Raw genomic sequence first — 24,436 nt, 5'->3', positions numbered from 1 at the left:
TCCATTGTGTGAGAGGATCAGGAAAATAGGAGAACTTGGCATATGATTCCATGAAAGGGAGTTTGCTTCCTTTAAAGGGCATATATTAATTTATCATTTGTATTTATAGCACACTCAATAGGCTTCTATCCTTTTGAAAAGATGTCGAGTAACTTGAGATTGTCCTGGATTGGATCAAATGCTATTGAACCATTTAAGTTCAAGTTGATTTTCAAATGCACAGGACAGGGTTATTTACACTATGCTTGATTTTCAGGCTTCCCCAACAGTGCAGACAAGAAAAGAATACATAATTGAAAATGAAAAACAATGTTACCAATAGGTAAACAATGTATTTATTTTAAACAATATGCAATACAAACAAGTAATGTGAACATGAACTCGCGTTACGTAGGCCTATTATGTTTTTTTTTTCTTTCTCCGCTGTAGTCAACCGACTAACGATCGAAAGGTTGTAGTACTTTGACTATCCACAAGGTGACAGTATTTCTCCACTTCTGTAAGTGCATCTGGATCTCAAATCACCTGGCCAAGTAGCCCTAGTACATTACCGGTCTTCACAGTGAAATATCCTGAACGAAAGCATGTTATCTCCTTGTAAGATATTCAGGGGGCAAGGTTAAGGAGATCGTCTGTCTCTTTAAGTGTAAAACCTTAAGAAAATGCCGTTTAAAGAATTTTATGATTATGTGGACACATTATTCTGTGTATGATCACATTCGTAAAATAGGCTATTGTCTATAACACTGTGATAGATTACAACACTTTCGTAATGTGTGTCTTATGGAGGTGATTTTTTTTCAAACTTTTAAAGGCTGACATATGACATAATACGATTACCATCCGAGTTGTAGTCTATATTAAGGTAGCCTAAATTTACGATATAATTCTCAGAATTCAAATGTAGCTATTTTACTTACTGTAACGTAGATATGGCTAATATTAGCGCTATAAAACATGAAAAACATGTTTTTCGCACACTTAAATTTTCCATGTTTAACTTTACGTTTTAACTCATAGTTTTGGGGGCAGAACATGTTTACCTTGGTATCATGTTGTCATTGGTGGCTGCAGGTTGTCACTCAGCCAAGTGGGTGTTACTATAGACTTCATCGTTTTGGAGAGACTCATAACCGTTATTGACAGAAAGCAAGACTCCGGCATGACAGTCATGGTACAGACCTAACACAACAAAAGTATTTCGGTTTAAGTGCGAGCGGACATTAAAACTGTGAAGCCGAGTTATCTAGTTACCTCTTCGTTTGTCAGTGCTACCAACCAGACTCTCAGGCAGTTCAAGAAGTGCGGTGGCCCTGTCCTTTTTTTCCCTTTTCTTTTTTTTACTTCAGCTGCATGGACGATTTTTTGAGTGTATGTATGCGGCATTTAGTCAGCTGTAGTTAGCTTTTAGATATGGCAGAAATACCGCCGCACCCGATGGTTGACATCGACCCGGATTTCGAGCCACTTTCCCGGCCCCGATCGTGCACCTGGCCTCTGCCTCGGCCGGAGGTCTTCGAACCAGCCTCTTCGAACACATCCTCGCCGGCGCCATCTGTCAAACAAGAGCCGGGGGGAAATGTCGAGTTCATCAGTAACCTCAGTTTGTTGGAGGAGACCGACGACTACCCGGAGGAGAAACCGCTCATACTGTGCAATGATTTCCAGTGCCAGGAGAACTGCGTACACGGGCAAACACAGCAACAACACCCACAGCAGTTGCAACACCCAAGTCCCCAACTGCCTCACCAGCAACAGGTGCCCCCGCTGTCGTCTCCCGTCGGGGCAAATTCGGTGGCTGGCGCTCAGAGGAAAAGCAGCTCGTCCCGGCGGAACGCCTGGGGGAATATGTCCTATGCCGACCTCATCACCAAGGCGATTGAAAGTTCACCGGAGAAGCGTCTCACATTGTCTCAGATCTATGATTGGATGGTGAAGAGTGTGCCTTATTTCAAAGATAAAGGAGACAGTAACAGCTCCGCAGGTTGGAAGGTAAGCGTCCCTTCCTGTGGAAGAATAGTTGAGTTTTTCACATGTTTTTTTTAAATGTATTTTAAAGCGTCATTCTGATAATCTAGCTACGGGGTTCAGAAATGTTATTGACCTGGTACCTTTAACGGACATTGGTGCTTTTTGGGTATACGGTCAGTTTGGAGAACATGGCTTTCGACCACGAGTTAGAATCACAGTTTTCGCTCTGATTGGCAGACATTCACTTATGAACCTGGTCTCACCCAATGAGCTCTCTGAACCGGATAAGTGAAAATGAACGCAGTTATGCAGTCGAGTTATGCCGCGCTTTCTTGACTGTCTGTGCGTAAAAGTTAGTTTACGTGTAAGCCAGAAAGTTGGAACTACAAAGAATGTGTGTGTGTGTGAGACAGAGAGAAGTGTATTTTTACATATTTATATTACAAAGTTCCATAACTTTTAAGAGGCCACTTGAGTGTGTTTTGTTTTACTGAATGGCGCATCTGGTACATTCACCTGCCGGATTATCAACATTAACTACTGAGACAACGTAACTCAAGATGATCTACTAGACAGGGAGGTTATTTAAGTGGGGGAGTCTCCAGACACCACGTATTCTCAAATGCTCACTGAGCGTTAGATATGGAGTTACATTTGTGATTCAGGGTATGTTTGGAGACTAAACCCTGGTGTCCCCAGCAGTGCAGGTCAGATGTCAGGGGTCAATGACATAGTAGATTGCGTGTCCGCGCTGCTGACCTCAGACAGATGATGGATGGTTTTCACGCGAGGCGAGGCGATGTGTGGGTGTGTCAGGTGTCCTCTGAGCCCTGGGGCTCTACAACAACACGAGGATCAGCGATTCCATGGACGTCAGCGGCCCTTCCCCATCTACGCGCCAAAAGTATCCCTGTGGGAGAGCACCTGCAATTACCTGAGAGACAGGTACAGGAGAGGTGTGTTCTTAACGTGTGACAGTCACAGTCTACGCATGCCATGACAGCACTCTGTCTGCGCTCGTCGCCTTGGAGACATCGGCGTCAGCATTCCGGGAGATGATGGGATGTTAAAGGGGATTTGTGTTTGAGCTGTAGCTGTTAGTGGTGGAGTGAGTGGTTAAGGAGAAGACACAGGGACAGCTCTCTCTCTCTCTGGACTTAATTTAGCCCACATTTCTCAATAGCACAAGGAATGTATTAAAATAAAATGTTTGCCAACTAGTGGTGTTGCAAAGGGGACTAAAAGTTCCCAGAAATATTCTGGCAAATTCCTATGGGAAATTATCAATAGAAAAGGATGTTTATAAAATCTTTTTATTTTATTTGTTTTATTCTTTGTACATGAACTAGAGAAGATCTGTGAACTTTAATATAGTTGGAAAATACACTTGAAAAGATCGATTGAAAACTTGCTATACCTGTTGGTGAGAACAGGACTGTCTAATAAGAATTTTATGGAATTGCAATTCACTGCACGCATTCTGCATGCTTCCCTCACATGAGCAGTTAATTGTTGCGTCACATGTACCTAGGCAGTCCTTAGCACCATCCATCATACTGAAAGACAATTAAGTCCACACACTGCTGCATTCAGCCCAAAGAGCACAGGCATCCCGGTCTGTTTAAATGATGTTACTGCGGTAAAAATGTTGGTCCGATGTTAACTAGTAAATGCTTAGGAGCTGAGAGAGAGGGAGAGACCAGAAGAGAGGGGGAGAGACCAGGAGAGAAGGGGAGAGACCAGGAGACAGAGACCAGGAGAGAGAGACCAGGAGAGAGAGACCAGGAGAGAGACCAGGAGAGAGACCAGGAGAGAGACCAGGAGAGAGACCAGGAGAGAGACCAGGAGAAAGGAGGAGAGAAGAACAGAGAGCAGGAAAGATGAGGAGGACCAGAGGTTGCTATGAATCAGACAAGCATGTTGATAGGTCCCGAGGGGCTGTCCTCCGCCGTCTGAACATCCATCACAGATCTCTGCCTGGCACCTACACTGATCTCTGCCTGGCACATACACTGAGCTCTGCCTGGCACATACAGTGTAGGCTACACAGACTGGGTTGACATAGAACCACCTTCAAATGACAGTTTCCTTCATTTGTTTCGTTCAGATGGTTTAGAACCTGTCTTTAGTGTTTTATGTTCTCCTTCGGACAGTGTCTGCTTCACTGTCTAGGATGTTGAGAATGTGACCTCATAGGCACTGTGCCAGCTATGGGTGGTATCCTCTTGGCTGTGTGTGTGTGTGTTTACATGTATGTGTGTGTGTTTACATGTATGTGTGTATGTTTACATGTGTGCGTGCCTGTGAATGAATATGACACTCGTCGGTTCTTGGACCCCACCCCTGTGAATCAGTGCAGCTTGTGTTGAGTTTCTGGTTGGGGCATGTTGAGCAAGAGCCAGGGGGTGTGGACCGGAGTGGGACAGGGGAGAGAGAGACGCCTCCCTCAGACACCACAGAAGAAGAACCAGTCATTAGCATTGCTTCATGTTCGGCAGGCTTCATATTGGTCTTACATAGTTGCCACACTCCCCTCTGAGACTGGAATGATCAGTCTTTTTTTGGGGCTTGAGTTTCAGAGCACATTTTGGATCACAACCAAATTGTGTCTATAATAAGTGACAGGAAGTTTTGGTTCTTCTAGAAACACAGTGTTGTTTACTACTCAGCCCTTGTCATATACTTAAACAGCACCATGTTTAGCTAAGTCAAACAGACTTAAAAGTGAGGGTATTCAGGTACAAATGGATAGCAATTTTAAATAAATCCAAAATGGGGGAGAAAGATATACGAATATGTCAGTGTTCGCGTAGTTAGAGTTTGACTATGTGGTCCTTGTGGGTGGTTATGCAAATGTTTAACAGTCCTTGATGTCAGAGGCTGAACCTTGGTACCCCAGTAACCTTTGAAGTCTGGGAGTGATTTTCCCTGTACTGTGATAGCACATACCTCTGTCCTGTCCAGCATCCTGGCTTCTCACTGAACAAACAGCTTGAGAAGCGCCCGACGTAACGGGCAGGGTTATCTGAGAGTAAACACAGCATCCACGGCACATGATCCCGTCACTATCTCCGGATCAGAACCAGGGGAGTACAGCTCTCCTGTGGGAGCGTGTGGTCATCGCCAGGCCTGGCGACCTGATCCAGCCTGAGCCCTGCTGAGCGACGCGCGACGCAGTGAGCCGACGGAGGGGTTCTGGTTCCGGAACTAAGCCAGTCGGCGAAGATTCCGCTTGGTCTCTGTTTTGGGGGATTGGGGTGACCGACAGGACTGTGTCCCGTGTCCCAGAGGAGGCAGTGGAGGTGGTGTGGAACAGGGCCTGTTGTGGAGAGGCTTCACCAGCGTCAGGACTGTGATGAGTGCAGGCTCACCCTGAGTGACGGATTGCTCTGAGTGTGTGGTTTAGCGGTGGAGGGGAACAATGCGAGCGTGTTACAAGTTTTGGAACGCAGCCCAACTGAGATTTGAGAATAACAAGAAGAGCATTGCTCTGCAACCTCCTTAAGGCTAGCCAAAGACATTCCTTAACAACTTGCATGTGCTTGTTAAACAAAAGCCCCACATAGATTATTTTGGTTTCGACAAATTCTGAAATAACATAAAAAAGAAAGGTATTTGTGTCTACTATGACTGTACTATGATGGTATCAGTCATGTCCTTGTGCTCAGTATTTAAAACACACAGACTGAAGGTCTAATTTGGGTTTGTTTATTTGAAAACAATGCAGTGAGTGAGTAAGCTACGTTCCTGCGTGAAAATTGAGCAAGGGTTCAGCTAAGGTGACACGTTATTATAGGTGTTATGCAACAAAACATTTACAGGAATCGCAATGCTGCGGGCCAAAGTCTGCTGCCTGGGGGAGTGACAAGAGACTCCGTAGTGATCTAGACATCAGCCAGGACAAACCGGCAAAAGTAATCACATGACTCACCCTGCCTACTCTTTTAAGAACGTGTGTGTGTGTGTGTGTGTGAGTGTGTGTGTCTTTCTGAAGCCTTCTTCGAGGCTCCTCCCCCTCCGTGAGAAGATCATCTGAATCAGGAAATGCCTGTGGAACTGTGTCTGATCTGCCAGCAGAAATCTGCTCCTATTGTATAAACACCACGTAAAAAGAAGAAGAGGAAGAAAAAAAAAACTGCCTGGTCATTGGCTGGCGAGGAACGACTGCCCCACAAAACCTCCTATTCCCCCTCCTTTCTGTTTCTGTCAGAAATTCCTCGACACAGCCTTCCCTGTATTCAGCATGAGATGGACTGCCACCCGGCCTCGACAGACACAGCAGCTCACTGAAATGTTATTATCCCGGCCGACAATAACAGGAGGCGACACAAACACCTCAATCATTGTGTGGAATTGTGGGTAGGAGGGGAAGAGAGAGAGAGAGGGGGGGGGGGGTTAGGGAAAAACGTCAAACTTCCTCCATTCCAAAGTTATGTGCTCACTTCCCTGGGTCCATGTCCGCTAGAATTTCCGTAGCGGACGCCACAGCTTGGGCTCTCAGAGTGGAGCGCTGTGCTCTGAGAAAGAGGAGGAACAACAGTCTCTTTCTGTCAGCTCACTCTCTACTGCCGCTGCAAGGCTTTCCATACTCGCAGCGTGTGCAGGACGAGGGTGTTAAACCAAACTCCACTGAACACAACTGAAATTGTAGTCATTTTCTCAGAGTATCTTTGCAGTCACCCGATGTTCAGTACAAACCCCAGTGAACACCCCAGTGACAGGACTTTCTTTCTTCTTCTGCACTTTCCGCTGAAGTCGTATGCCTGTCTTTTGATTCTCATTAACATTCATCTCGACACCTCTGAGGAAAATGTGACACAGTCGTGAGCGCTAGACAACTGGAACCCATTGACGTTGAACATTTAAGCACACATTTATATCTAGCACGCTGTAACAGTACCACAATCGCAGACGTTAACAAACAAACTGTGACAAATACTGCGTGAGGGTAGAGGTGAAGGGAATCAACCGTAGCTGTATTTAAGGAGGAGCGTGTGCAGTGTCTTGTCTTCCTTGAGGGTTTAGGTTGGTTGAGGGGCAGTTCTATGGGCGTATGTGAATCCCTCTGTGACATGCTTGCATGTAAAAAGGGCTATACAAATAAATTTGATTTGATTTGATTTGATTTACTGCCTCTGGTGCAGGCTTGCAGACATGCAGAGCTGGGATTTCATTCTACCAACCAAGCCCCTCTGACACACAGGTCTTGGGGTGCTCAACACACCTGTGTGAGGGGGGGGGGCGGAGCAGGGGGAGCCACAGCATGCCTGGGGGGGGGGGGGGAGTTTAGCTGCTGTGGGTCAGCAGGGTGCTGAAGGGGAGGGGGGGTTCTGCATTTACACACCATGACCTCCAGAAAGACTGGTAGAAAGACATTTAAACCACATGGGGTCAAGCTCAGGAGCCAGGGGGCTGCATACACCCACACTCACACACACGCACACCAACACACACTCACACACACACACGTAGAGCCTTGCTGGTGTTGATCCCCTGACAGTGAGACTAATAATACGAGTTCCCCAGGAATGGGTCAGAAACTACATGGCATCCTAGTTATGCGCCAAAAAAAAAGTATTTTTCCTTTTCGTTTTTTTTGTGTCATGTTATGGTGGAACCTTTCTGCCTATTGGTTATTTTTACACTTTCCTGTAAAAACAGCAGCACCATCCTCCACAATGGACTATGATGCATTTCCTGCTGAGTGGCTGGAAACACTGTGCTCCGCCCTGAAAAAAACACGAGAGCCATTCAGGGAGCAGGGAGAGGCCACTCCTCAGTTGGACTCAAACAACAAGCACGCGTCCACACCGCCCCTCACTCTGTCCAGTCCACTCCGCAAGAGTCAAGTCCACACCTCTCGCGTGCAAAGAAGTGCTTCGTTCCTAGAAGGGGTTTTTCTAACCTCTCGAATCATATCTACAGTCATCACATTCATGCCTAAGCAATGTAGAGTGGAAAATAAATGTCAAGCCCTGCGTCTGATGGTGAGATAAGACTGATCGCTGATAGCAACGGGTGCATATGCAGGGTGTGCTGCCTGTGATAACAAGCCTCTACCCTGCAGCTTCCTGTGCCTTGTCCGGAGGGAGCAGAGGTCAGAGGTCATTGGTAGAGGTTAGAGGTCATTTATAGAGGTCCACCAGGGAGGTCCCTGTCACCCCCTACCTGTGTGTGTGTGGGGGGGGGGGTGGGGGGGGGGTGGTGGTGGTGATGGGTAGTTGGGTGGGGAGGGAGGGTGGTGGTGGTGATGGGTAGTTGGGTGGGGAGGGAGGGTGGTGGTGGTGGTGATGGGTAGGTGGGTGGGGAGGGAGGGTGGTGGTGGTGGGTGGGGAGGGAGGGTGGTGGTGGTGGTGGGTGGGGAGGGAGGGTGGTGGTGGTGGTGGGTGGGGAGGGAGGGTGGTGGTGGTTGGGGAGGGAGGGTGGTGGTGGTGGTGGATAGGTGGGTGGGGAGGGAGGGTGGTGGTGGTGGTGGTGGTGATGGGTAGGTGGGTGGGGAGGGAGGGTGGTGGTGGTGGTGGTGGTGGTTGTGGGTGGGGAGGGAGGGAGGGAGGGTGGTGGTGGTGGTGGGTGGGGAGGGAGGGTGGTGGTGGTGGTGGTGGTGGTGGGTGGGGAGGGAGGGTGGTGGTGGTGGTGGGTGGGGAGGGAGGGTGGTGGTGGTGGTGGGTGGGGAGGGAGGGAGGGTGGTGGTGGTGGTGGTGGGTGGGGAGGGAGGGTGGTGGTGGTGGGTGGGGAGGGAGGGTGGTGGTGGTGGGTGGGGAGGGAGGGTGGTGGTGGGTGGGGGCTTACCCTGCCAGAGAAAACTGGGCCCCAAAACAGAGCCTCTCTCTCCCATGAGAGGGCTGTGGAGAGGGAGGAGGAGGGAGAAAGAGAGGGAGACAGAGCAAGCAATAAAGAGAAAGAGGCAGCGTACGAGAGAGAGAGAGAGAGAGAGAGAGGGAGGGAGAGTGCCTACAGTAAGACGACTGTATGTCGTCTTACTGGAACTGTCTGTTTTTCTCAATGAGCTGTGACCTGATCCGTTGGCACACATGCAGCACAGGAACTGGCCCCCACGTCTCTAAGCTCCCAGGGGCTACCTTCCTCCATCTTTGTCAGTTGCATCTGGGGTTCACAACTGGGACTTGTGGTTCATGTTAGGGGCTGTGGGCTGGGGACTGGAGGCTGGGGCCTGGCGAGTAGGGGTCATGACTTAGAGCCAGGGTTGAGGAGTAGGGTTCAAGACTAGGGGCTGGAGAGTGAGGTTTAGGACTGGGGCAGGGTAGTGGGCAGAGGGTTTCAGGACTGGCGGATTGACACCAGTGATGGTTTAACCTCATAAGAACAGGTTGGAGTTGGAACTGGTTTGGGCTGGCTGAGGTGTGTGTGTTAGAGTACAGCGTCGACAGAATGTGAGGCACGTTGTATGTTGCACTGTGTGCACACCCTCCCTTTTTCCTCACAAACACACATGCGCACACACACACACACACACACACACACACCAACACCCTTGGGGCCTCTCCGGGCTCTATGCTAACAATGCATTACCGCAAGCAATTAAGAGACTCGATTCATCAGGGGCCCACAATTCAAGTCACAAGTCCATTAATCTGTCTGTGAAGCGGCTCACTCTGTATGAGTTGACGTGGGGGGTTTTGGTAATGAATAGTAGGCTAACTTAATGTTTTTGTGCTGACATCACAAGCCAAGCCCTGGTTTGTCCCTCACACGGCGGACTCCCGCTGTCCACGGCAACCCACGCTGGAGCTGAGGTTAGAGAGCCAGACCTGCAGGAGCGAGAAGCTGTGTTTCTCCTCGCCTCCCTGCTGTCCTCCTCCACCACGCAGCACGGTCGCTCCGCGCTCTGCACCAGTTCCTGAGGCCCTTCCTCCGCACGTCACTTTGAGGTTTAGGGTTCAGGTTCAAAGCATGCTGGGAGGATACAGACCTTTTTTCTTTTCTGAGGTGTGTTTTTGTTTTTTCTTCTGCCATCCTTTTTCTTTTTTTTCTTTTTTTTTTGTTGAGAAAATGAAAGATGGCCACCGGCTTCAAGGGGTCAGGGTAGTCTGGCCCCATGCATCTTCCTGGCTCCAGCATTTCCCTCCATGCTTGCCGAGACTCACAGAGTTGGCCGGCTATGGGAGTCCCTCGGTCGTCCCTCGGTCGTCCCCCGTGACCCCCCCCCCCCCTGCCGTGACCCCCCCCCCCCTCCATGACCCCCCCCCCTCCCCCCCTTGTGTACTCAGGCTGCCCTTCGGGGGGCTGCTGTCTCCTGTGCCGGGCAGACACAGCAGCCATATCAGCACCAACCAGCCTTTCCTGTGAGGATATGAGGGAGAAAAGAGTTCACTGCACCAACTGACCCACCAAACAACAAATCTCTCTCTCTCTCTCTTTCCCCTCTTTTTTTCTTTCTTTCTCTGGCACAACACTTTAAAGGCAGCGTGAAATTGCCAGGTTTAAGAGGCTTTCAAAACACACGCGCGCATACACTTCTGGAGTAACCCGCGATTAATCTGAACTCTGATCATACAAACTAACTGCAAAGACGGGGTCAGAGGATAACCTGCTGCAAGGAAAAGGAAACAGAAATCCAGAGATCAGAGGCCAATCCTGCTAAAAGACGACTTGGTCTTTTCAGCCTTTCAGTGCTGTGAGGAATGTGAGTCATTCTCCAGATTAGACCGGGTGAGATTATAGATCAGTCCAATAGCTCTGTCTAGCCTTAGTCTGTGGAAGCATGATGCTTCCCATTGTATGTAAAATACAAAAACCACACAGAGAGACTGAATTGTGTCTCTGTTTTATTGTCTCTCTGTCTCATGGTCTCACTATCTCTTTGTCTCACTCTCTCTCTCGCTGCCAAAATACCTGTTGTAGTGCTAACGCTAGATCTCTCTTTCTCTCTTTACCTATCTCTCTCTCTCTCTCTCTCTCTCTCCCCCCCCCCCCCCAGAGCAGACAAGCTCTTTGTCAGTCCATCCCAGCTTTTCATGGGCCCAATTTGCAGCCATTGCAAAAATAGGTCACTCATCATGTTGCTTAGCGCCCACCGAGAAGCCAGCTCCATTATGCAGGGGGCCATTAGACATGAGAAGCTCTCCAGACTGAGTCAGAGGGGTTTTCATCACCACCCACCCTGGCCTCTTTACAGCCCTGGAACACCAAACCTGGTCCCACTCTGCTCTGGCTCCTTGTTCCGCCCTGCATGCTCCTCGGGGCTACGCTAACACATACAGAGAGAGAGAGAGAAAGACAGAGAGAGGCCCGAGTGTGTGTGTGTGTGTGAGAGAGAGAAGGTAGAGAGAAAGGGAGAGACAGTAAAGGAGAATGAGAGAGAGAGAGAGAAGGGAGAGAGAGAGTGTGTGAGAGAGAGACACAGGAAGAGCACATCAGGAAGTGGTTATTCACTCTGTCATTGTGAGCTTATCTCTGCAAGCTCTGCGACCTCTCCGATCCTCTTCTTATCTGCACCAGACTTCAGTCCTTCTCAACAAAATCTCAGCCGTGTAAAGGCCCCTCCTCTCTGTGAAAGAGCTTAAGGGACTCAGATATTTTCTCAACGTGATTATGCAGGCAGATAAAGGCTAGTTGATCCTTTGGCTTTCTGAGACCAGTCAGTCCAATGTCCTGGTCCTGCACCCAGGACACGGAAGTTGTAGGGTAGAGGGTGGTGGGGGCCCTCGGTGTGCTCTGGGAGCTGACTGTCTCATAGTGACCTGGAGCCTTGCGTCTTCACTGGGACCTCCTCAGGCGAGGACCAGGCTTTCCCCGGGGCCTTGTCCCAATCTGACCTCTGACCCCGAAGCCTGTCAGCCAGAGCTTCTCTGATGTCACATGCCCTAGCTGCTTCTGTTCCTGACCCCTGACCCTATGAGGTCTTTGGGGATAGGTACATGATTGGATATAGGCAAAGCTGTGACTGCAGATCACACTGACCACAGATCAAGAGGTTGCAGGTTCAAACCCCTCACCTGCAGCCCACGTCGCTTTAAGGGAAAAGCACGACATATTTGCCCCAGTCGGGTCCACTGCTGTCACGACGCTGTCACCCAGACTGCACCTGGCCCTGACTTGTTTGTTGACTTGACCTGTGACCGTTACCATCAGCCTCACGCCTGGCTGGGCAGGACACAGCAGCTGTGCATCTCCTTTTGTTTTTACACACAGCGGGAGGAGGAGGGTGCCCAACCTTTTCTCTCCAGCGCCGGCAGAGGAGGAACAGTAGAACAGCTCCTAGCGCAGGGGGACGGAGGAACAGTAGAACAGCTCCTAGCGCAGGGGGAGGAACAGTAGAACAGCTCCTAGCGCAGGGGGAGGGAGGAACAGTAGAACAGCTCCTAGCGCAGGGGGAGGGAGGAACAGTAGAACAGCTCCTAGCGCAGGGGGAGGGAGGAACAGTAGAACAGCTCCTAGCGCAGGAGGAGGGAGGAACAGTAGAACAGCTCCTAGCGCAGGGGGAGGAACAGTAGAACAGCTCCTAGCGCAGGGGGAGGGAGGAACAGTAGAACAGCTCCTAGCGCAAGGGGAGGGAGGAACAGAGAACAGCTCCTAGCGCAGGGGGAGGAACAGTAGAACAGCTCCTAGCAGGGGGAGGAACAGTAGAACAGCTCCTAGCGCAGGGGGAGGGAGGAACAGTAGAACAGCTCCTAGCGCAGGGGGAGGGAGGAACAGAGAACAGCTCCTAGCGCAGGGGGAGGAACAGTAGAACAGCTCCTAGCAGGGGGAGGAACAGTAGAACAGCTCCTAGCGCAGGGGGAGGGAGGAACAGTAGAACAGCTCCTAGCGCAGGGGGAGGGAGGAACAGTAGAACAGCTCCTAGCGCAGGGGGAGGGAGGATGGGAGATTGCCACGGTTTGGATAACTGGTGTCTAGACAGCTAACCAACCAAAGTAAATCCCTTGTTTGTGACCACTTACTTGGCGATTAAACACAATTCTGATTCTGATAGGGCAATAACATACTGTGATTAACTTGCTGTAGCAAACCTGCTATAGGTAAACTTCAGTCGCTAACCTGTTCCTGATTATCATTTGGTAGGAGCTAACTGCTGTAGTCAACCTAATGTCGCATGGTGTAGCTTATTTGATTGTATAGCTAAGATGGTGCTATTTAGTTCCTGGCTGTAGCTAGCCTGGTTTACTTCCCATTGTAGCTAACCTGGTGCTAGTTAGTTCCCCGTGTTTCCTGTGTGTCCAACCGCAGACAGGAAGCAGGTGCGACCCCCGCAGCAGACGTGTTGACAGAGGGAGGGGCCGCCAGGCGACCAGTGAGCGCCCACTCCTATATTTACACCTCTCCACCCCACGCTCCACAGAGCCCTCAGTGTCTCATATAGACTGTGTCAGAAGGACAGACCTTCGGCTGCTGAAAAGTATTTTCTCCGGATACTGAGTGATGAAGCACTCATACTATTAAAAGTAGTCAGTAGAATAGATGGATGGATGGATGGACAGACACGACTATGGGTTAGTTAGAAAGTCAGACACGTAGGTCATTTATTGAGCCCCTTGGGGAAATTGTAGTGTTACAGCAGTGTATCGAAATACACGATTTCTACAAACCTCAACTGTCTGGGGTTTCTGAAACATGTGGAGGTGTTAGGTCACTGACAGTTCCTGTGCAGAGTGGCCGCTTGGGACAGTTTACTCATCTCCAGAGGTGAATGTAGTTTCAGTTGGAGAACAAAGATGTAAGATGGAGGAAGCCTCTGTTGTCGGGTGTGCTTCATAACAGCCTTTAGTTTCCTCCTCAGCAGACTGAAATGACTCAATGGGTGATTTTATTTTTCTTCACTTGACATTTCTAAACGGGGCACCCCCTCCCCAATTCACTGAGGCAGTCAGTGTATTGTTCACTTTTGACAGGGTTAACACACTGAGATACTGCCTGTCTCAGACATGGATTAACCCAGAGGGACTCTCCCTCCCCACCTCTCCTCCTCCCTGCTCAACCCTATCTACCCGTCCTCATCTCTCCTCTCTACTTCTTACCTCTGCTCCACTCTCTTCAGACCCTTCTCATCCCTATTCACCCTTCCTCTTCCCTCCTCACCTCTCCTCACCCCTTCCTCACCCCTGCCAGGCTGGATCATCTGGGACCAGATAGCAGAACCCCCAGTCATTCATTCCCACACGTCCAGTCGAGCGTGAACCTCACAAGTTCTGGATGGATGCTGATCAAAGACCGGAAAAAAAAGCTGAAAAGTTTCTTTTCTTTCTATCTCGTTCTCTGATGTTTGATGATTAGGCGAACGCCAACTCTCTCAGGTTGTCTGATGACTCATTTCCTGTGTGTCTTAGTGTGTGTGTGTGTGTGTGTGTGTGTGTGTGTGTGTATGAGATAGACTGAGAAAAAGAATGGGGAAATTGACAGAGACATTAAGACTAACATAACAAAGAATACCTTTGACTATTCTGAGTAGTATAGGGTAGGTATTTTACGGAAGGAATTGTGTAACATTAGAAAGGACGTTGACGGATAGGATACTGTTAAGTTGGGTAGGACAAGGTAAAGTAGTCTAGGAGGGGTAGACAAAGTGCCTGGCTGAGCAAGAGGAGGGTAACAGAGCGGGATAGGAGGGGAGGATGGTTGGGGAGCAGGGGAGGAGCAGGGTTGGGAAGAGGAGGGTAGGAGAGCAGGGTAACACACTCCTGGTTTGAGGGTTCTGTTTCAGACGGCCTGGGCCTGTACGTCTGAATCCTTCTCTCCTTCCCCCTCTCCCTCCCCCTCTCCCTCCTCCTGTCCTTCCCTCACTCCCCCCCCCTCTCCTTCTCTCCCTCCTCCTCTCCTTCCCCCTCTCCCTCCTCCTCTACCTCCTCCTCTCCCTCCCCCTCTCCCTCCCCCTCTCCCTCCTCCTCTCCTTCCCACTCTCCCTCTCTCTCTCCCGTCTTCCCCCCTCTCTCTTCCCTCCCTCTCTCTTACCCTCCCACTCTCCCTCCTTACTCGCTCCCTTCCCCCTCTCCCTTCCCCCTCTCCCTTCCCCTCTTTCCCTTCAGCCCTGTCAGTGCTGCTGAGGCGCTTGTGCTCAGCACACAGTGAACTCATCGACCCCAGGACTCACCGGCAAAAACATTCTCATCTAACTCTCTGCACGCCCCCCGCCCGCCCGCCCTCCCACCCTCCCTTCCCCCTCCCCCACGCCCCCATCCGTGCCTCGAACCCTGCAACCCCTCACTCTCTCTCTCTCTCTCTGCCTTCCTTTCCTTTAAACTCTCCCAGCATGCCCCCCTAATGTAGCCTCTCAGTGTTGACTGTTGAGAGACACTATAGACACACTATTTGGTCGACCTTTCCGTGACTCTGCGCTGCTCTTCTTGTGATCAGTTAGCACCGCTAGTTTGAAGTGGGAATCTAAAGTCCACTTCTAAGTTGAGTGAGTTCATGGCTGTAGTATTAGAAGTACCTGCTTTAGTAGTAGCAACAGTAGAAGTATTGGTTTTAGTATAAGTAGTAGTGGTAGTTGCAGTTTTATTATTATTATTAGTGATAGAAGTAGAAATAATAGTAGTAGTATTTGTAGTAGTAGTAGAATGATTCGTATTTGTAGTAATATTATTAGTATTTGTTGTAGAAGTAGTATTATTAATAGCAGTCCTGAGGTCTCCTTAGCTGAGTAAGCACCTCCCAAGCAGTATTAGTAGTATTTGTAAATAGTACCAGTATTTAAAAGTAGTATTTTTTAGTATTAAAATGTGTAGTGTTTATAGTGTTAGTAGCAGTCACAAGGTCTCCCTGGGTGAGTGAGCAGGGCCTAGGGAGGCAGTCCCAGGAATCAGGAGGACCTTCAGAGATCAAGTGGCCGGATGTGGCCCAGCTGACCCCTCCATGTGCCCCCACCCCCCCATCCACACCACCACCAACCCTTTCACAGCACTTCCTGCCTGGCAGGAAGTGACCACATGAAGTGGGCAAGTCGCCTGCAGGGGGAGCTAACATCCTTCCCCGCTGTAAGGGCCGAAGGAGAATCCTCACCCACACGCTGAACACAAAATTATTCGGCTGGCTAAAATCTTCCACTTCAATCTGTTGTAATTCACTTCCCATGCGCTGGGTGAAGCGTCTGGAAGCATCTGGAACCTCTGCTGATATGATGGAGAGAATGAGTCGACTCCCAGTCTCAGCTGGGGTTGGTGTGGCCCTAGCAAGTCCTCTGGTGGTGTGTTCACACAAAACAGTTTCATTTCAGAGACAAATGCGTAGCCCCAAAACCAAAGAGGATGTCTCAGAGACTGCTGTTGACAATCCCTCCATTGTTGGTCTTGAGAGAGGCTCTATCTGCATGATGTATATACCCTGGCACAATCCTGTGGTCGGGACATCTGGGTTCGTTGAGGAGAGGGACATACAGCTCCATCCACATTCTTGTTTAGGGGAAATTCCCTGGTTGGTGTTTTCCTCAGTTTGAGCTTCAGTCTCAGTCTTGGTACTCCAACAGGAAGATGCAACAGGAAGATGGGAAGAATGCTTGAGAGAGTTTCTAGCTTACTTGTTGACCCCTGAAGACTCACCTCAAAGCTACCCTACTGCAAACCTCGGAGCTAACCTGAAAGCTAACTCTAGAGCTAAGTCCACAGCAAACCCTGCACCCAGCCCCATCACTAACCCTACTGCAAGCTAGTCCCGGTGCTAACCTTACAGCTAACCCTATAGCTAACCCTACCCAGGCTTGTAACCAGTGCCTGAGTCTTACTGAGGTCCGACCTCAGAAGTTAGTCAAAGTTGTGGGAGTGGGACATTTTAATATTTGGAGCAGAAAAAAAAAAAAGATCAATTTAATATATATATAATGTGTATTTGTTTATTTCACCAAGGTACAATCCTCAAATACTTTATGTAGTTACAGCATTGCCCCTAGCCCCTTCCCCTTTGTCCACTGTGGTCTGTGACAAGCCTTGTGCGGAGATAACATAAAAGGTTAGGACAGAGGGGCGAGAGCACGGATTAATTTTACAGTCTACCCTTTTTTTGTTGTTAGATTATGATATTTTTGTGGGAAACTTGTGGGTAACTGGAATCCAAGAACTGTGACTGTGGAAGACCTTTGCCCTGGTACACTGAATAAGTGTCTGTTACAGGCGTCTAGAGGCATGAGCGCGCACACACACACACACACACACACACACACACACAGGGCCACAATGGAATCAAAGGATATGAGTCAGTGGTACTCTAGCCCCCTCTGAACCACCACATCAGATCTCAGCTTGCCAAAACAAATCCCGTCCTTTCCAGGTCTGGGTTGAGTTTGGCAGAGCTCATCACTGGTTCTTGTCGGGGCCATAGCGTGTTCCTTCTCCTCTAGGAAAACAATAGTGATTGTAAACAGCTCCTCAGCTGAATGTATACAGTACTTCATAGCCTTGTGTGTTTTGGATGGGAAAAGTGTAAAGAGGAGGGTTTGGAACTTGTTCCATGATGGGTTTTCAGAGTTATGTCTTTCGTGTAGCTGTCTGTGAAAATCAAAGACCAAACTTTTATTTCATTGTACCCGAGGGAACCTCTCTCTCTCTCTCTCTCTCTCTCTCTCTCTCTCTCTCTCTCTCTCTCTCTCTCTCTCTCTCTCTCTCTCTGTCGCTGCTAGTTTTTATTTCCGCGTGGTGGTGGTGTGTGTGGTGAGGGTGGGGGCTGCTGTTGCCGGGTGTGGATGGGAGGTTGGGGAGGGAGGTGAAGGCGGTGCTGCACAGGTGAAAGTGGGTGGACCTCCACAGGAAATGTGTGATTAGTCTCTATTGTGCAGACGGATTAGAACTCTCGGTTACAGAAATGTAGAAAACCGCTTGCTTTTTTTTTCTTCTTCTTCCTTGTGACCTTTCCTTCCAATGCATGCATATCTTGCTCTTTGAAGACATCCTCATTCTGAAACCAAACACCGGTGAGGTACTAGAGAGCTCGAGCATTAGGCTGCAGATAAAGAGCTTGCAGGTTCAATTCCCTCTCTGTATGTGGGTTTGATCTACGAGCACAGTAGTGTTCTATGAACACATTATTACAAACATTTCCAATGCCCAGACCTGATGGGAATCTTGAAGATGAGGCGATTCTTCTTCTTCTTCTTTTGAACTCCTAAAGCAGTCACTCTTCTCTAACTGATCTGACAGATGAAGACCTAGATAGATGAATGGATGGATGAATAGCTGGATAGGCACCATATTCGTTCCTCAGGGGATGTGTGAGACCAGAGAGAAGAGTTCCAGGGCTGTGTCTCCACGGGACCGTGCTTCAGAAGAAGCTGCACGACCCGGACCTCACACACACCCTCACACACCCCCCCACACACACCCTCACACACACCCTCACACACACCCTCACACACACCCTCACACACCCCCCCACACACACCCTCACACACCCCCCCACACACACCCTCACACACACCCTCACACACACCCTCACACACCCCCCCACACACACCCTCACACACCCCCTCACACACACCCTCACACTCCCCCCACACACCCCCTCACACCCCCCCACACGCACCCCCACACACACCCGCCACGCACAGTATGTATCAGAGTGTATCAGGTCACACAAATATTTAAATAAAGCGTCGAAAGTAAACCCTGTGGTCCGTCTCCTGTGTAACTGGGGCCTGCTGCTGAAGACGGCTCTCTCCAGTGTGGGAGTGGAAAGAAGGCCAGCGTAGACAAAACACCATTAGTGGAGGATGTGTGTGTGTGTGTGTGTGTGCGTGTGTGTGTGTGTGAGTGTGTGTACACGCGGCACACTGTCCATCCCTACTGTTTGTTTTCATTTAGCTCCCCTCCTCCACCTCCTGCTCTTTCATATACAAAACGACAAACTGCTTTTTCCCCTTCAGACCCAATAGGCGGTGTCAGCGGCAGAGTCTGGGTGTGGGAGAGGGTGACAGAGCACATCTGTCAGCCTCTGTGTAGGTGTGGACAAAATGGGTCGCAGGTTTGCGTTTACGTATGCATGTGTCCCAAGTCTGTGTATGTGTGTGTTTGTGTGTGCGTACGCATGGAGGGAGTTCACTGCTAAACACAACACTGATCTGTTTTGGAAAGCTGCGGTGTAGTTAGGGCTGTCGGTACATGACTTAGCCCTACAGGCAGTACAGACATCCTTAAGGCTTCAAGTCGAGGATTGGCCGATTGTACTCAAGATTATCTTTATAAAGGGGAAAAAAGATTTTTAATCCCGAGTACGCAGTAGGATTAAGGTTATTTATAACAAACAGGAGAGTTTTTATTTGGGGAATTTACAAATGAAATGCTCTACCACTTAACTACCCCCGTTTGAATCCAGATGTGAAGAGCAATGAATCTAATTTCTCTGTTTCCCTCTCTTCTCTCCCCCCCCCTCCTCCTCTCCTCCTACCCTCCTCCCCCTCTTCCCCCCCCCTCCACCCCCCCCCCCCTCCCAGAACTCCATCAGACACAACCTGTCGCTGCACAGCAGGTTTGTGCGCGTGCAGAACGAGGGCACTGGGAAGAGCTCCTGGTGGATGCTGAACCCCGAGGGCGGTAAGAGTGGGAAGTCCCCCAGGCGTCGCGCCGCCTCCATGGACAACAACAGCAAGTTCACCAAAAGCAGAGGACGCGCCGCCAAGAAGAAGGTACCAACAGCCAATCCAGTGGCAGTCGACTGGCTAAATAACCTTTTAAGTACTGTGTATAGAAGTATATTCCAAGAACTTCAAATCTACCTGTATCCCCTTGCCTGCTTTAGCTAAAATGTTCAAAAGCATCTGCTCAATGAATATGGTCTTTTCCCCCCAGATGTCCCTCCAGGGGGGTGCGGAGGGGGGGGCAGACAGCCCTGGCTCCCAGTACACCAAGTGGCTCGGCAGTCCCAACTCCCACAGCAACGACGACTTTGAGACTTGGACCACCTTCCGCACGCGCGCCAGCTCCGACGCTAGCACGCTCAGCGGCCGCCGCTCGCCCTTCTTGTCCGAGCAGGACGACCTGGTGGAGGCCGACCTCCACATGGTCTATCCCGGGGGGGCGGGGCCTAAGATGACCGCCACCCTGCCCAGCCTATCAGAGGTGGCGGGCACCATGGGCCACCACGGATCGGAGAACGTCGTCATGGAGAGTCTCCTTGACAACCTCAACTTGCTCTCCCCTAAGAACCCCCAGCTGGGGGTGGGGGGGGCCGGCTCCGACTCCTCCCAGTCCTCGCCCTCTTCTATGCTGCAGAACAGCCCCTACAGCCCCCCCAGCCTGCCCCCCCAGGCCCAGCAGGAATACAGGAAGTGTCTGTACGCGCAGCCAGGGATCAGCAGCATGTCCCCCCTCCCCATGCAGACCCTGGAGGGCAAGCCTGGCTTCAACTCCTTCCTTAGCCCCTACAACTGCCCCGCCGGCCTGCTGAAGGAGCTGCTCACCTCGGACCCAGACCCCCGCAACGAGCTGCTGCCCCCCATGGAGAGTCTGGTCCCTCAGCCGCCCAGGGGGGGGCACCTGCTGCCAGCCTTCAACAGCCAGGTGCAGGGCCACCGTGGCCAGAGAGGGGGCAAGATGATGAACCCCTCTCACCCCCACGCCCACCCCCTGCCTCACCAGCACCAACACCAGCACCCCCACGCCCGGCCAATGCCTGGCCAGGGTCCCCCCTCCTCCTCTGGGGGCATGAACGGCTCCATCCCCCTGACCAGCCTGAACCACGCCGGAGGACCCGCCTGTCTGGCCGGCCTGAGGACTCACACACACCTGCAGCTGCCTCACCTAGCGCACCCTGGTGGGCCTCCGCCCTCCTACGCCATGCACAACGGCTACGGCCGTATCATGCCACCGCACAGCCACATGCACCACCAGGAACGACTGCCCAGCGACCTGGACGACATGTCCATCGAACGCTTCGAGTGCGACATGGAGTCGGTCCTCCACGACACCCTGATGGACGGAGACGCGCTGGACTTCAACTTTGACCCCATGGTCGGTTCTCAGGGCTTCCCTCCCGGGGTGAAGACCACCACGCACAGCTGGGTGTCGGGCTAGGACATGCCACGGTCTCTCCCACAGGTAAGGACTGCACTGCAGTGGTTGCACTGTAATATTATAGTGTTATTTGTGTTCATCGTGCCTGGTAGCTGAGATGGGATTACTTTGCCCGCTGTCAAGTAAATAAATGTGTTTTTAAATAACAATATCATTTTTGTTGGGTTGTTCAAACTTTCAATATTTATTTGTCTTCCTCTTCCTCCCAGGTTCACATCAGCACCACCAGCCTTGGAAAACGAGTGTCCAAAGAAGGTATCTCCCCTTTCATAGAACTGGAACATCTCTTCACAAATTCTCAATGTCTCGATCCTTGGCCTTTAGCCATCTCTGAGAGCCTAGCAGCAGCTAGCGTAGCCTAGCCTAGATCACCCTCTTTGCCTTCACGGTCTGCCTGGACCCCACTTAGACCCAGACTGGTGCTCAGGATAACGTGTCTACTAGCCGAGTTGTGTGACTGGTCTATGTTTGACTCGTAAGCCTAGCAACGAGGACAGTCTCCCATGCTGTCAGACAGCTGTTTGTTTTACAACAGGACAGGAAGGAACTGGAGATGAATTTGACAAAATATCAAACAATGTTTTAATGATATATATATATATATTTGACCTGCTCCTTAGATTTCTAGAAGGCTCTGCCATATTGTTGTTGTGAGTGTTTGTTTTTCTGTTTTTCGGGGTGTCGTGGATAAAATGACACCACACGACAAGGGCATGGAACACCACAACTACAGACTGGAACACACTTTGTTTCTATTACATTCAACTTGGGTCATCCCCAAATTCAGGGTGCTTTTTAACAAGGCTGTCAAGAAGTGTTTTGCATATTGATGTAAATACAATAATTCAAACATATATATATACATATATATATATACATATATATATACATATATATATATACATATATAAATATATATATGATGTATACTATGTGTATATTTGTGATTTGTGATATATTCTTTACATGATATATTTCCTTGAAAACAGAAACTTTCAAGTTTCTCATTGTGCATTCAATGCTCCCTGCCTTTCTAACAGCCAATATACTGTATGGACCTGAAAACCTGTCAAGCGAAGGACTAGCGTCAAGAGAAATATTAACTAGAAAAAAATAATTGTCTATTTCGGTGGTAAATTGATGCAACTCCTCAGGCTGTTTTGCCGCCCAGTAATTCAGCCCATGTTGCTCCCTCTTACACTCACTTAAGCCTCATTCGGACTATTGTTCTGTCATCACATGTGTATTTCTGACTTCAACATCTCATTTTACCTACCTACTCATCTCCCTGTTCCCCCGCCTCTGCACTGCCTCCCTCATATACTCATTTCGCTTTTATAATTCATCTCCATTTTCTCCCCTTTTCTCTCTCTGTCTCCCTCTTTTGATAGTTTTGTCTTTCCCTTTCACTATCTTTCTCTTACTCTACGCCTTGGTCCCCCTCTCTTTATTTCGTTTCTCTCGCTCGCTCTCTCTTTCTCTTCCCTCACTTCTCTCTCCCCCACCCCTCTCTCTCTCTCTCTCCCCCACCCCTCCCTCTCCCCCCCTCTCTCTCTCTCTCTCTCTTTGCCCTCCCTTTTCTCTGTCTGTTGGGAGGTAGGGTGCTTTATGCATTAGTAGGTCTAGGGAATAGCAGTAATTTGAGAGGTTGATAATGGACTGCAAGGTTTTAATCATAGTGTTGAAGAGAGCACAGGATTTGTATCCTTTTTTTACATAACAGCCTCCAAAACCCTGCACACGCATCACGCACCAGAGCTGGCTTTACCAACTTCATGTTTTGGAGCAGAAAGTGCGTTAACTAACTGTGCCTTTTACGGTGTCAAATACAGCTCGCTACAGCACTGAATAATATATTCATCTGTAAATTTGAGCATCGCGTGCCGCAGACTTTTAATGTTTTTCTTTTGGTATTCGAAGTGTCAAGGTTACCTGGTAGTCCAACATATAGATATACGGTTACCTGGTAGTCCAACATATAGATATATGGTTACCTGGTAGTCCAACATATAGATATATGGTTACCTGGTACCTGGAGTCCACATATAAGTTCCCCCCCAGTTAGTTTACTTCTTCGTTGGTTTTTGGTCAAATGCAGCTTCAGATGATTGAACGCACAGTGACGCACAGTGACACACATACCTCAGATTATTTTACCTCTCACGTCTGGAAGGGATTATTTGAGGTTGTTTCTCTCATAGGGGAGTGTACAAAGGATGACCCTCGCATCTTTCATATTGAATATACATACTTTTAATATTTGAATGAATCTCACTCACAACCTTAACAGCTGTGTTAAGTGTGGATTTAGAGAGACTATATTTATTTTGTTTCTTTCGGTTATTTACAATGTTTTCTTATTTCAAAACAGAAGCCATTACGTTTTTTTCACACAAACATTATGGGACCTCACTGTAAATATTGAAAATATGACTGCATATATTTGAAATGACAGAAACTGTGTACAGTTCTTAGTGAGGTAATATTAGTGCAAACAAGATTGCCTATGCATTGTCCAGATCACCACCATGAAAATTATGTTCTATTTTACTTTTTTTTTGTAATTGCCTTCTTTAGATACGTAAAATGAAGTATTCACAGTTTATAGGTGTGCAATGATTTTATTATTATTGTTATTATTCTTTTTATGGTAAATTCATGTGGATATGCTTAGCTGCTGTTTGTATTAAAATACAACTTTTGGTAGAAACTAAAGGTAGGAATTTTTACATTAATTTAGTTGACATATACAGGAAATGTAAATGATGGGACCAATTCTATAGACTGGTTAAATTAATGTGTTGCACTTCTAAGTGTTTGTAGTTTCTTAAGTGTATTGTGTAATGTTTGCCTTTATTGTAAAGACAGAAAATAAATTATGTAGTTTATCTCAAACAAAATAGTTTGAGCCCGTTACATTTCTTAATTCATGTAAAGAAAGAAAAACGTATTTTAGTATCTGTTGTGTGAGATTTGCCATAAAGTACAGTCTGAAAAAAAAGGTTTAATAAAATCGGGAATTTGTTTGCAGAAAACCTGTTAGCTTTTGCCATATGCATTTGTTTATAGCAATATTTGATGCAGAGCTATAAATATTAATGGCTTATATGTATATTTTCAATAACCACAGTTTTGCAAATGTTTATTGTCAGTAGAAATGTGCATAGCGAAAGCAGATGTTTTATCACTGCTATCAAGTGTTCATTCTGACATAAATGCTAGTGGTTAAAGTCGATTACGACCTGAATATGCCTGATTACTTTTCTTGTCTTGGTGTCGAACAGCCAACTCTAAGCGGTAATTATAAATGCAGAGCAGAGCAGTTCCAAACTTCACCTGCTAACTTCACCGTAGTGCTTTCTAGAAGCCTCCCTGTGAGAAGTAAGTGCCTGACTATTGTATTTGCGCCATATTTACCAAACATGCAAGTTAAATTTGTAGAAAAAAAAAAGAAAAAAAAACTTTTGAAGATGTTGGTTTAAGCCATATGTGTACATAAACGCTCTGATGGAAAA

General features: G+C 48.7%; 1 protein-coding gene and 1 long non-coding RNA gene across 3 annotated transcripts; one reads left to right on the top strand and one right to left on the bottom strand.

Moving 5' to 3' along the window:
- Positions 1–1,211: 1,211 nt before the first annotated feature.
- Positions 1,212–1,926, bottom strand: LOC146287924 (uncharacterized). Its single transcript, XR_014755116.1, has 2 exons — positions 1,750–1,926; positions 1,212–1,555 (listed from the first exon to the last, which is right to left on the bottom strand). It is a non-coding gene; the product is annotated as an uncharacterized LOC146287924 (long non-coding RNA).
- LOC146287923 (forkhead box protein O1-A-like) lies at positions 1,412–24,436 on the top strand. Of its 2 annotated transcripts, XR_014755115.1 has the most exons (5): positions 1,412–1,992; positions 19,343–19,534; positions 19,698–20,945; positions 21,131–21,176; positions 21,962–24,436. XR_014755115.1 is itself a non-coding variant. In XM_084697699.1 (4 exons), exons 1-3 carry the CDS (start codon positions 1,414–1,416, stop codon positions 20,919–20,921), a joined length of 1,995 nt encoding a protein of 664 aa, XP_084553825.1. In that variant the 5' UTR covers positions 1,412–1,413; the 3' UTR covers positions 20,922–20,945; positions 21,131–24,436. The 2 variants fall into 2 exon arrangements, 1 of the variants encoding a protein (XP_084553825.1); XM_084697699.1 differs by having other exon boundaries at positions 21,131–24,436.

This window comes from Hypomesus nipponensis, chromosome 5 (genome assembly GCF_054491055.1).
Source record: "Hypomesus nipponensis isolate SF chromosome 5, ASM5449105v1, whole genome shotgun sequence".
Taxonomy (NCBI): domain Eukaryota; kingdom Metazoa; phylum Chordata; class Actinopteri; order Osmeriformes; family Osmeridae; genus Hypomesus; species Hypomesus nipponensis.
This window is presented reverse-complemented; position numbering and strand designations above follow the sequence as displayed.